The 9,882-nt window shown below is 67.4% G+C and overlaps 2 protein-coding genes across 2 annotated transcripts in view; both read right to left on the minus strand.

Annotated features, from left to right (window-relative positions):
• Positions 1 to 1,226: 1,226 nt before the first annotated feature.
• On the minus strand, positions 1,227 to 3,789 carry GPT (glutamic--pyruvic transaminase). Its single transcript, XM_007464530.1, has 11 exons — positions 3,628 to 3,789; positions 3,396 to 3,485; positions 3,213 to 3,321; positions 2,900 to 3,033; positions 2,514 to 2,757; positions 2,286 to 2,365; positions 2,050 to 2,195; positions 1,795 to 1,969; positions 1,562 to 1,717; positions 1,388 to 1,500; positions 1,227 to 1,317 (listed from the first exon to the last, which is right to left on the minus strand). The coding sequence occupies exons 1-11, from the start codon at positions 3,787 to 3,789 to the stop codon at positions 1,227 to 1,229; spliced, it is 1,500 nt and encodes a 499-aa protein (XP_007464592.1).
• Positions 3,790 to 6,130: 2,341 nt separating this feature from the next.
• Positions 6,131 to 9,882, minus strand: part of PPP1R16A (protein phosphatase 1 regulatory subunit 16A) — a 4,811-nt gene continuing 1,059 nt past the window's right edge. Inside the window, exons 2-10 of the mRNA XM_007464531.1 lie at positions 9,364 to 9,434; positions 9,141 to 9,286; positions 7,931 to 8,034; positions 7,689 to 7,813; positions 7,473 to 7,598; positions 7,317 to 7,392; positions 7,109 to 7,238; positions 6,719 to 6,884; positions 6,131 to 6,505 (exon numbers count right to left, since the gene is read on the minus strand). Coding sequence (XP_007464593.1) covers positions 6,131 to 6,505; positions 6,719 to 6,884; positions 7,109 to 7,238; positions 7,317 to 7,392; positions 7,473 to 7,598; positions 7,689 to 7,813; positions 7,931 to 8,034; positions 9,141 to 9,286; positions 9,364 to 9,434 — 1,319 coding nt within the window. The remainder of the gene's footprint in view (positions 6,506 to 6,718; positions 6,885 to 7,108; positions 7,239 to 7,316; positions 7,393 to 7,472; positions 7,599 to 7,688; positions 7,814 to 7,930; positions 8,035 to 9,140; positions 9,287 to 9,363; positions 9,435 to 9,882) is intronic.

Genomic DNA, 9,882 nt, shown 5'->3' on the forward strand with positions numbered 1-9,882 from the left:
AGCGTCGTGGAAGGCAGGAAGTTCGTGTGAAAGGCCTGAGCCCACGTTCAGCCCAAGGAGACCCCCGGCTGCTGCCCGAAACGCCCTCTAGTGTCTAGCGACAAGGCCAGGAGAGCCAGTCCAGGCCGGGCCCAGCCTGACCCCAGCTGGCCTCGGGACGAGAAACCTGTGCCTCCCCTGTCCTCTCCTGCCCAGAGCCTTGCTGTGTGGGGCACCTGAGGCCCAGGAGAGATAGTGAAGCAGGGACTATGGTTAAGAACCGCATCCAGAGTGGAGCTGGGGTCTTGGCCAATACTCTCCCTAAGCCTGTGGGTCGCTGAGGCCTGCCAACCCCTAGACCAACTTGCAGACACTTGAGCCAAGACATTCTGTCAGCTGCTGAGGCCACGGGGAGTGAGCTTCCATTCATTTCCACACATTTTGGGGGCCCAGGTTTCCTCATCTACGAAACAGGGACTACAGTGCCCACCAGAGAGGGCCCTTTGTGCAGTGATCCACAACAGTGTCTGGCATGCGCATCCTCGCGCGCCAGTGTCAAGGACACAGGGCTGCCCGCCAGCCCCCAGCCCAGGTCCTTCAGCCCAGAGCTCCACAGGGCACCTCTTCCTCGGCATCTTCCGTGCCCTCTTCCCCCAAACTTGCCTTTGGGTGCCCCAGCTCAGGAGGGGGCCTCCCCTCTCACTGCTTCCCAGCCCAAGAACTGCATTTGCATGTGGATGTCACACACCACACACAACACGGCAAAGCGAGACCCGTTTGCTCTTCCTCCCCTCCCTGCTCTTGGGCCGGCACCACCGCTCCTCCAGCTGTCCAAAGTGGCAGCACCACTGCCCGCGCCCAGTTACGGGAACCAAGACCACTCCCTTGAGTCCTCAAGGTCACTCCGCTTCCCGGTGCTCACCCCATCCCGCCAAATCCATCCTGTAAGAAGGTCACCTCCCCTGGAAGCCCTCCCTGACCACTCCTCCCGGGCCCCCAGGCCTGCACAGAACCCCACACAGAAAGGCAGTCAGGAGTGGACAAGGTGGTGGGGGCGCATACAGGTGTGCCCACACCCTCCAAGCAGCCAAGCCAGCCCACTGCTTTATTAGGGGCCTGAAGAGAGGCAGGGGCCCAGCCACACAGGCAGCAGGAGCAAGTCCAGAGGGCTCCAGAGACCCCAAGACCCTGAGCACTGTCCGCCCGGGGTCGTCTCTGCCGGCCCAGCCTGGCCCCCAGCGGTGTCCTCAGGAGTACTCGCGGGTGAACTTGGTGTGGAACTGGCTCAGCGTTTGCAGCAAGGGCCGCAGCTTCTCCATGGGGGGTAGAATGGTCATCCTAAAAGGCGGAAGAAGGTAAGCGAATGGGGTGGGGGTCGCGGGGAAGGACTGCGGGGGCCCAGCCTCACCGGAAGTGGTAGGTGCCTTCCCGCTGCCCAAAGCCACTGCCAGGCACCACGCAGATGCCGGTCTCCTCCAGGAGGCGCAGGCAAAAGAACATGTCGGGAGCCAGGCCCAGCTCCTGGGGGCGCCCAGGCCGCGCGGGCCCCGCCCCGCCCCGCCCCGCACGCCGCCCGCCGGACCTGAGCGCGCTGCACCGCGCGCGGGGGCAGCTGCACGCGCGGGAAGGAGTACATGGCTCCCTGCACCGGGTTGCAGCGGATGCCGGGAGCCTCGTTGAAGACCTGCTCCGTGAGCTTGGCCTTGGCCGCCAGCTCGGCCAGCACCGCCTGCCTCTCCTGCGGCCGTGGAGGGAGGGCCAGTCAGGCTGGGCCAGGGCCGCGGCGCCCTGACCCCCGCGGCCCCGCCCACTCACCGCCTGGAACTGCGCGAAGGAGGGGTCGGAGGGCGCGGGCGGGCTGACCGCCACGTCTAGCAGGACCTGGCCCGGCGTGGGCGGGCACAGGCGCACGCTCCGCAGCTTCTGCATCTGCTGCTGCACCGCTGCGTCCATGTTCACCACCTCCACGTAGCCGCCGCGGAAGCCGCACCTGCGAGGCGAGGGCGGGCGTCGAGGCAGGGCCGGCAAGGAGGGGTCGGCCTGGCGGTGTTCCAGTTTGGACTCAGTTGCTGATGAACAGGAATTACATGGCTAAGAATCACCGAGTGGAAGGAGGCGAGCTCCTGCCGCGCCGCATATGGCGGCCCCATCTCCGTGAGCACCTTCTTGAACGAATGGAACTGCGAGCCCTCGGCGTACACGTTGTCCTGGTACACCTGGACGGGCGGACGGGCGACAGCGGGGTGCGTCACGGGGGCGTGCGCCGCCGCCCTCCGACCCCTCCCTGCGGGGGCCCCGGCCAGCACCTCATCGGCCAACAGGAAGAGCCCCTCCTCAAAGGCGAAGCGGATCACGGCCTCAATGCACTCGCGGGTCTGCACCTGACCTGGGGCACAGACGGGTCCGGGGTCAGCTGAGGGGGCGCGCTGCTCTCCGCGGGGCGGCGGGCGGAGGGCCAGGCTGAGCCAGGCGCAGAGCGCAGGGGTGCCTGTTCGGGCCAGGGCGGTGGGGAGGGGGCGGGTGGGGGCGCGCACCGGTGGGGTTGCCGGGGTTGATGATGCAGAGCGCGCGGGGGCGGCAGTGGTCACGCGCCTGGAGCAGCGCGCGCCGCAGCTCGGCCACGTCGAGCGCCCAGGTGCGCTCCTCGTCCAAGTAGTAGTCCACCTGCACCGCGTTGAGCTCGGCCAGCGCGGCAGAGTAGAGTGGATACTGAGGGATGGGGATGAGCACGCCCGTGCGCGTGCGACCCTCGCCGCACACCAGCAACTTCAGCAACGTCTGTGGGTGGGATAGGGAGGCGGGGTTGGCGGGCCGAGGGCTGCACCCCTCCCCCGCCCCGGGCGCCGCCGTGCCAGGACGAGCCGACCCGCTCGGCCACGCAGTAGGAGCCGCGGTGTCTTCCCGCGCTGCCCCGGCCTACCACGATGGCGTCGCTGGCCCCCGTGGACAGGAAGATGTTATCGGGGTCGGCGGGAATGCCTCCATCGCGCCGCTCAATGTACCGCGCCACGTCCTCGCGGATCAGCTGGGTGCCAGAGCTGATGCTGTAGGCCCCTGGGCCCGGGGACAGGGAGGACAGGGTGGGCGTGCGGGTGGGACAGGTGAGGCCCCCTTGCATCCCTCCAGAGGGGACCTGCCCCTTCCAGCGGGCAGATCCACCCGTCTCCGGGGACAGCCTCCTCCAGCGCCTGCCCCTGCCCCTCCCTGGGGCTTGGGCAGGTTCTGGCACTCACCCAGGCTGTGGCCCCCACATGCCTGGAGGATGCGCTCCGCTCTCCTCTTGGCGTCGTCGGGGAAGTCAGGGCTGTTCAGGAGATCAGGGTGGACGCAGAGCGCCAGGACCTGGGAGGAGCGAGTGCTGGGGCCAGGGCACTTGGGCTGACAGGGAAGGGGTGCAGGGCAGTACTGAGCCTCACCTGGCGCAGGAAGGTGATAGGCATCTGCCCCATGGCCTGTGCGTCCCCGATGTTGGCTCGGATGACCTCAGTGAAGGGCTTCTTTACGCCCTGTGGCGGGGGAGGGGTGGGTGGAGTCGGGGCGGGGGCAGTGACAACGGACCTTGTCTCATTCGGCTCAGGGGTGGGGGGAGAGTGGGGCCAGCAGCGCCCCAGCGCGGCTCTGAGGGGGTGGTGCGGCCCAGGACCCTACCTTGCGCAGCTCCTGCTCCAGCTCCAGCGCGCGCAGCACGATTGGGCCTCGTACCGCGTACTCCACCTTCCGGACACACGGGTTCATGGTGTCCAGCGTCAGCACCTTCTCCTTCAGCCCATTCGTTGCAGCCTGACTGTGGTCACCTGTCCTCACGGCCATGACCCTGCTCAGACCGGGCAAGAAGGAGACTCAGGAGGCGTCAGGATTCAGAAGTGTGGGTGAGGGAAGCTGGGTCCCGGCTTGGTGGGCCAGGGCTGGGAAGGGGGCACCCACTTCACTGCAGCCTGCTGGCCCCACTGAAAGGGACAGAAAAGGCTGAAGGAGCCGGGCCCGCCAGGCCCCGCCCCACCCCACCCGTCTGGGCACAGTTCTGCCCTGGGGAGCCACAGGGAGTGGGTGAGGAGACAGGCGGGGCTTGGGGTGAGGCCCAGTGCCCGCCCAGTGTCCCCATGACAGGGGAGCAGGAGACCCACATGGGAGGTAGGGACAGACGGAAGGGTCCAGCAGCTCTGAGGGACTAGGCTTGGGGGAGGGGAGGTGGGCTGAGTGCCCTGAGGGGTTGGCAGAGCCTGGCAGAGCTGAACCTGGAGGGGAGGGTGAGGCCTGGGCCTCTGGACATTTACCCCAGCAGGGCACGGCCGAGGCCTAACCCTTTTGGACCCCCCCCCCCCTTTGCTGGGGCCAGCAGAGTAGGCCTGTCTCCCAGGTAACTGAGCCAGGCCTCAGGAATCCTGGGGCTGTCTGGGGAGGGGAGTGAGGCTTCAGATGCGGGGGTTCCATCTGGCCCCTCCTGTGCTGGGGACCATGACCCGGGGCAGCAAGAGCCCTGGGGCTGGACCTCGGTCCCCCATCAGTGCTGCAAGGCTGGAGTCTTTGGGTTGGGGTGTTGGGGGAGGGGCAGGGCAGCTCTGGGCCTTCGCAGGGCCCTTGGACACCTCAGCTGCTCTGGACTGCTGTCCTGCCCTTTCACCAAACACACACCAGCCTGGGGCTGCCCTTGGGGCCACACCACAGGCAGGGTGACCTAAGCCTCCCTTCCCTGTGGCTCATGATTGGTGGAGAGAGTGGGAAGCGAGCCGTGATAAGCCCTCAGGGCCCCACCTCCACAGGCCCTGCAGGGAGCTGATAGGCCATGCCCAGCGGTGGCCACCCCAGCACCAGGATCTGGCTCCGCAGTGAGGGTCAGGAAGCAGCAAGCCCTCTCAGCTGAGCGGGGCTGTGGGTGGCTGGTCAGGCCTGGGGAAGGCTTGGCCCCTCTGCTCCTGCCGGCTGGAGAGGAAACGGGAGGCCAGACGGCAGCCTCTCACCTGTGTCTCCTGCTCTGCTGCTGCCGCTGTCACCTCTACCTCCCAGTGTGCAGGCCTCTCTAGGCCCCGGGCTGGAGAACAGGTTAATATGGGCCTAGCCACAGGCAGAGCCAGGCCCCGCCCGCCCCCTGGCAGCAGGGCCATGTGGCAGCTGTGGTGGCAAAGTGGACCTTGGGCAGTGCACCCCCCCACACTCTAAATTTAACCAGCAGCCTCCCCGCGGCCCCCCCCCCGCCCCCGCTGTGCTGAGGACACCCCTCCAACCATGGATGCTCAGGGACGGGGGGGCCTGTGGACACTGGGCTGACCAGGTCAATGTCCAGCGGAGAGGGTGACCCAAGCCCATGCCACCCAGCACTGGTGGCCATGCCAAGCAACCTGCCCTGGACAGATGAGCTGGCAGTGCCCCAGCCCTCCCAAGTGAGGCCCCAAAGGGGCCCTGTCACCCTGACACATCGTGCCTGGTCAGCTCAGAGCCTCAGCAGCCAACTGTTGGTCCTGCTTGCCAGCCTGAGCAGAAGCTGGCAGCCAGGCCCCAAGATCGGGGCTGCATGCCAGTAACGGGGAACCCGCCCCCCACCAGGGAGGCGTCTGACGCTAGCCTTGTACCACTTTGACCCTCTGGCTGTTGCCCAAGGGTCTTATGGAAAATACCCTCTCCTTTTCCAAGCCAGGATCCCTGCTCCTCCAGCATGGACACCCCTGGCCCTGGCCAACAAGGAGTGTCCTTCTGAAGCTCCCTGTTCCCCTGAAGAAAGCAAAGAATTACAGAGGCGTCTCCAGGAGGCTGCGGATGCAGGGCGCAGGAGGCACTAGACCTCTTGCCAGGGGCCGTGGGCCTCACGCCCACACAGGGGCTGGGCACCACAAGCAAGCCCCAGCACGTGCCCATAGCCCTTAGGTGCTCACAGGGCCAGGCGCACCCAGGCCCAGCAACACAGCAGCTCCCCACCATGGCAGTAGGGGCCCAGCTGAGACACACGACAGGGCAGGTGGCAGAACGGCCCTTTATTGAGAGTCACAGAATGAAAGTAGGTCTCCGCAGCCAGGTGCTTCCCAGGTACAGCCTCTGCCACAGGTCCGTCCCCGAGGAAGGAGGCGGCTGGCAGCCTAGCCCGGAACACACGTTGTGGCACGCAGAGCAGCGGCCCTGGGCCTGGCAGTGGGACCTTGGCCACCCAGGCGCCAGTCCCTCACATGAGCAGGCAGCACGGCCTCTTCTCCACGCGGGCTTCTTCTGAGGGGGCTGTGAGTCTGAGCAGGGGTGGGTCTCCACCAGCCCCAGAGCCACACTCCAGCGGGGGGGTCTCAGTGTCCACAGGCAGTTCAGACTCAGCGGCCTCGAGGCCCTCAGGCTGGGGTCGCTGCAGCTTAGCGGCAGCCCGCTGACGCTTCAGCTCTGCCAGGGTGTGGGGGGCCTTGGCCTGGGCCAGGGCGTCAGGGGTGGTGCTCTCCAGGGGGCTCAGCTGGTAGGAGACACTTCGGTCCAGCCGCTTGGAGTACAGGTGCCGCCCGGGGGGCGCCCCCACTCGGCCGTTGTGCTGCTTGGCCGCCTCTGGCTCCTCCTCCTGTGTGGGGAGCACAGGCCCCGGAGGCCATCAGGAGGGTCCCCTCTGGCCTGGGGTCCCGGGCTGCGTGGCGGTCCAAGGGCAGAAACGTGGGTGGGGGCGGCAGCTGACGCCCACGGGGCGCGAGTCTTGCATATGGGGGCAGGGCCACTGGTCCCACCAGCTCCTGAGGCTGGTACGGAGGGAGGCGGGGCACGGCTGGGCGGGGCTCACTTCTGGGGGCGGCCGCCGGAGCTCCGCGTCTGTCTGGCGGTCCTCATCCTCCTCGGACGGCTCCGGGCTGGTAGGCGGGGGCTGTTGCCATACGATGGCCTCCTGGGCGTGCTCCTTGCGGTACAGGCTGGTGCGCTGGGTCAGGCTCACCCGCCTCACCACCTTCCTGGGAGGGGGCGGGCAGGAGGAGTGGGGGGGGGGGGGACACCGCCTTCCCTGCGGACTCTGCCCCGAGCTCCGGCGGGCACGGAGGCCTGCCAGCTGACTTCAGCAGGGACAAAGCCCGGGGCAGAGCCCAAGGGGCGAGGGGAGGGCAGAGGGGGGCTGAGGGCCAGGGGGTGGGGCACTGGGCGGGCCCGCGTGGGCCTGGCGGGAGGGGCAGGCACTTACCCCCGGCTGCCGGCGCTAGAGGTGCGTCGACGCAGCAGAGAACGCTGGCGGCCCTGGGCGCGCAGGAGCGCGTCGTGCTTGTGTTTCAGCTCCAGCAGCTTGGCCCGCACCTCCTCGTCCCCGCACACGTCTGAGGAGGAGTAGCCAGAGGGTCACGGGCGCCCGCCCGCCCACCCCCTACACCGGGAGGATGCGGCCCCAGGCTCACCGAGAGGCGTCTCGTCCATCAGGGATTTGCCGTTCAGGTCAGCCCCGTGTGCCACGAGCAGCTCCACCAGGTGCACCTGTGGGCCGGCGAGCCCGGGCTGCTGAAGCCTGCGGAGCCGCCGAGCCCGCCCGGCCCCACCGCCCCGCAGGCGCTCACCTGGCCCCAGTAGGCCGCTGCGTGCAGTGGCTCCCAGCCGTCGCGGTCCTTGGTGTTCAGGCTGGCCCCGTGTTCCAGCAGCAGGGCAGCCGCCTCGCCGAACCCGCTGGCCGCGGCGATGTGTAGCTGCAGGCAAACCGCCGGCCCCTGAGTCCCGGCCCTGGTTTGGCCGGCAGCAGCCTCCCCTGCCTGGGTCCCGCGCGGCCCCGTCCTCACCAGCGTGGCGCCATGGTCCCTGGGGGCATTGAGGTCTGCCCCCTCCTGCAGCAGGCTCCGGATGTCCTCCAGCATATGCAGCTCGGGCAAGGCCCGGGCCCGCTCGATGCTGTCCTGGGTGATGCCTGTGGGGCAGTGGGCTCAGAGCTCCACCCCCAGCACACCACCCGCCGCGCCCCGCGCCCCGCACCCTGCTGCCCCAGCAGGCAGGCAGGCAGGCAGGCAGGCAGGGCTGCACTCACCACGGCTGGCCATGGCTGTCTCCAGGCAGTCCAGTGTCTGCTCGTCCTCACACAGGTCATAGGGCATGTTCCCGTCCGTGTTGACTGCCAGGAGGTCGGCACCACTGCGGGAAGGGTGGACGGAGCGCTGGTCACAGGGCCCTTCTCTCCCAGCGGAGGCCCCCGGGACCCTCTCAGAGGCCTTCCACCAAGGGCTGCCTCAGAGGGGCCCAGGCCTCACCTGCCACAGTGAGAGGCAGCCCCTTGGCCCTGGATGCTGTCCTGGGGCCAGGTGGGCTGTCCTGCAGTCTCCACCATGTCTGATTTTTCAGGTTCCTGGCACCCCTCTGCCCCCATGAATATGTACAGTGGGCCCACTTGCCACGAAGGGGTGCCAAGTCTCTGGGGGCCCCAGGCAGCAGAAGGTGGTGGGGAGAGAGCCTGGGTGTCAGGAGAGCACTGTGGGGAGCTGAAGGAGGGCCTGAAACACAAGGCTGGGTGCCCGCTGTGGAGGGGCACGGAGCGGGGCTAGGGGCTGCCTGTGCGCACCCCCTTGCTGCCCCGTGACACTGCACACCCAGCCCGTCCCACTCCAGGGCATCTGTGTGCAAATGGGAGCCACCGCCATCCACCCACACACCCACCACTGTTGCCTGGACTGCTCCAAGGCCAGCCAGTGGGGGACTCCTGGATCCTGGTGAAGCTGACCACCCTCTCCATTCACCAAGGCAAGTGTTCAAGAGCCCAGCCCTGCTCTGCCCTCCTTGTTAACGGCTCCACCTGTGTCCAGGTGTTCCCCCCTTGCCAATTTCTCCCTCGTGGCTCTGACCAGAACGGCATTTCTCTTTGCAGACCCTGGGAAGGCCAGGAGACCAGAGCAGGAGATCAAGGCCTGTCCTCAAGGAGTTCCACGCTCTTCGTGGTGTGAGCAGCCTGGCAGGCGAAGGACCACACTGCCCTGAGTATGTGCTAGTTCCCTTGGGGTGGCAGCATCCGTGGTCTCGGCCCAGGTCCCGCTCTGCACACCAGGGTGCAGCAGGGTCAGCAAAGGTCAGTGGGAACACAAGAGGCCAGGGTCCAGGCACACTTTCCCACAGAGATGAGATGCCTGGGCGGTGTCTCCGGATGAACTACCCACTGCAAGGAAGGTCCTACCTGGCCCTGGCCCAGCTGCAGCCCCTCCCTGATAGAGATGCCCACTCCAGCCACACCTGCTCCCAGCGGGCCCTACCCAGCAATGAGCAGCTCCACCAGGTGCAGGTGGCCACAGGTGGCTGCGGCGTGCAAGGGTGTCCAGCACTCACTGTCACGGGCATTGACCTTGGCCCCAGCCTCCAGGAGCTGCTGCACCATCTCCCGGAAGTCATCAATGCAGCTCTGCAAAGCACGTGGCCTGAGTGCCGGAGCCACAGGCCAGGGCCCCGTCCTCTCCTCACACCCTCAGCGAGGCTGACCTGATGCAAGGCGGTCAGGCCGTCCTCATTGGCCAGGTCAGGGCTGACCCCACTCTCGAGCAACTGGCGGACTGCAGAGAGGAGGGGTGCGCGTTCAGGGCACAGGAGTCCCACCACAGGCCAGCGCCATCCTGCTCAGGTCCCTGCACCTGGGGTACCTGGGCTGACGGCTGTGCGTAGCCGGGAGAGCAGAGGACGGGGAGAAAGGCAGTGGTACAGGTGACAGGAGGGACACCAGAGCCCAGGCCGAGGGCTCAGGAGCTGGGCCCCTAAGCAGGGTACAGACAGCAGCACTCTGCCTCTACCCTCCAGCAGGGCGCCTTCCTGAGTCATGGCACTAGGGCCCTCCTGTGTGACAGCCACCTCCACTGTCGTCCCCCGGGCCTGGGTGCTGGCACCTTCTGTCAGCCATCCCTGTGTCAGGTCCCATGCTTCCCCCAGCCTCTCTCTCTCTCCCTCTCCCTCCCTCCCTCTCTCTCTCTCTCTCTCTCTCTCTCTCTCTCTCTCTCTCTCTCTCTC

The sequence above is a fragment of the Lipotes vexillifer genome, unplaced genomic scaffold (assembly GCF_000442215.2).
Source record: "Lipotes vexillifer unplaced genomic scaffold, Lipotes_vexillifer_v1.1 scaffold394, whole genome shotgun sequence".
In the NCBI taxonomy this organism is placed as follows: domain Eukaryota; kingdom Metazoa; phylum Chordata; class Mammalia; order Artiodactyla; family Lipotidae; genus Lipotes; species Lipotes vexillifer.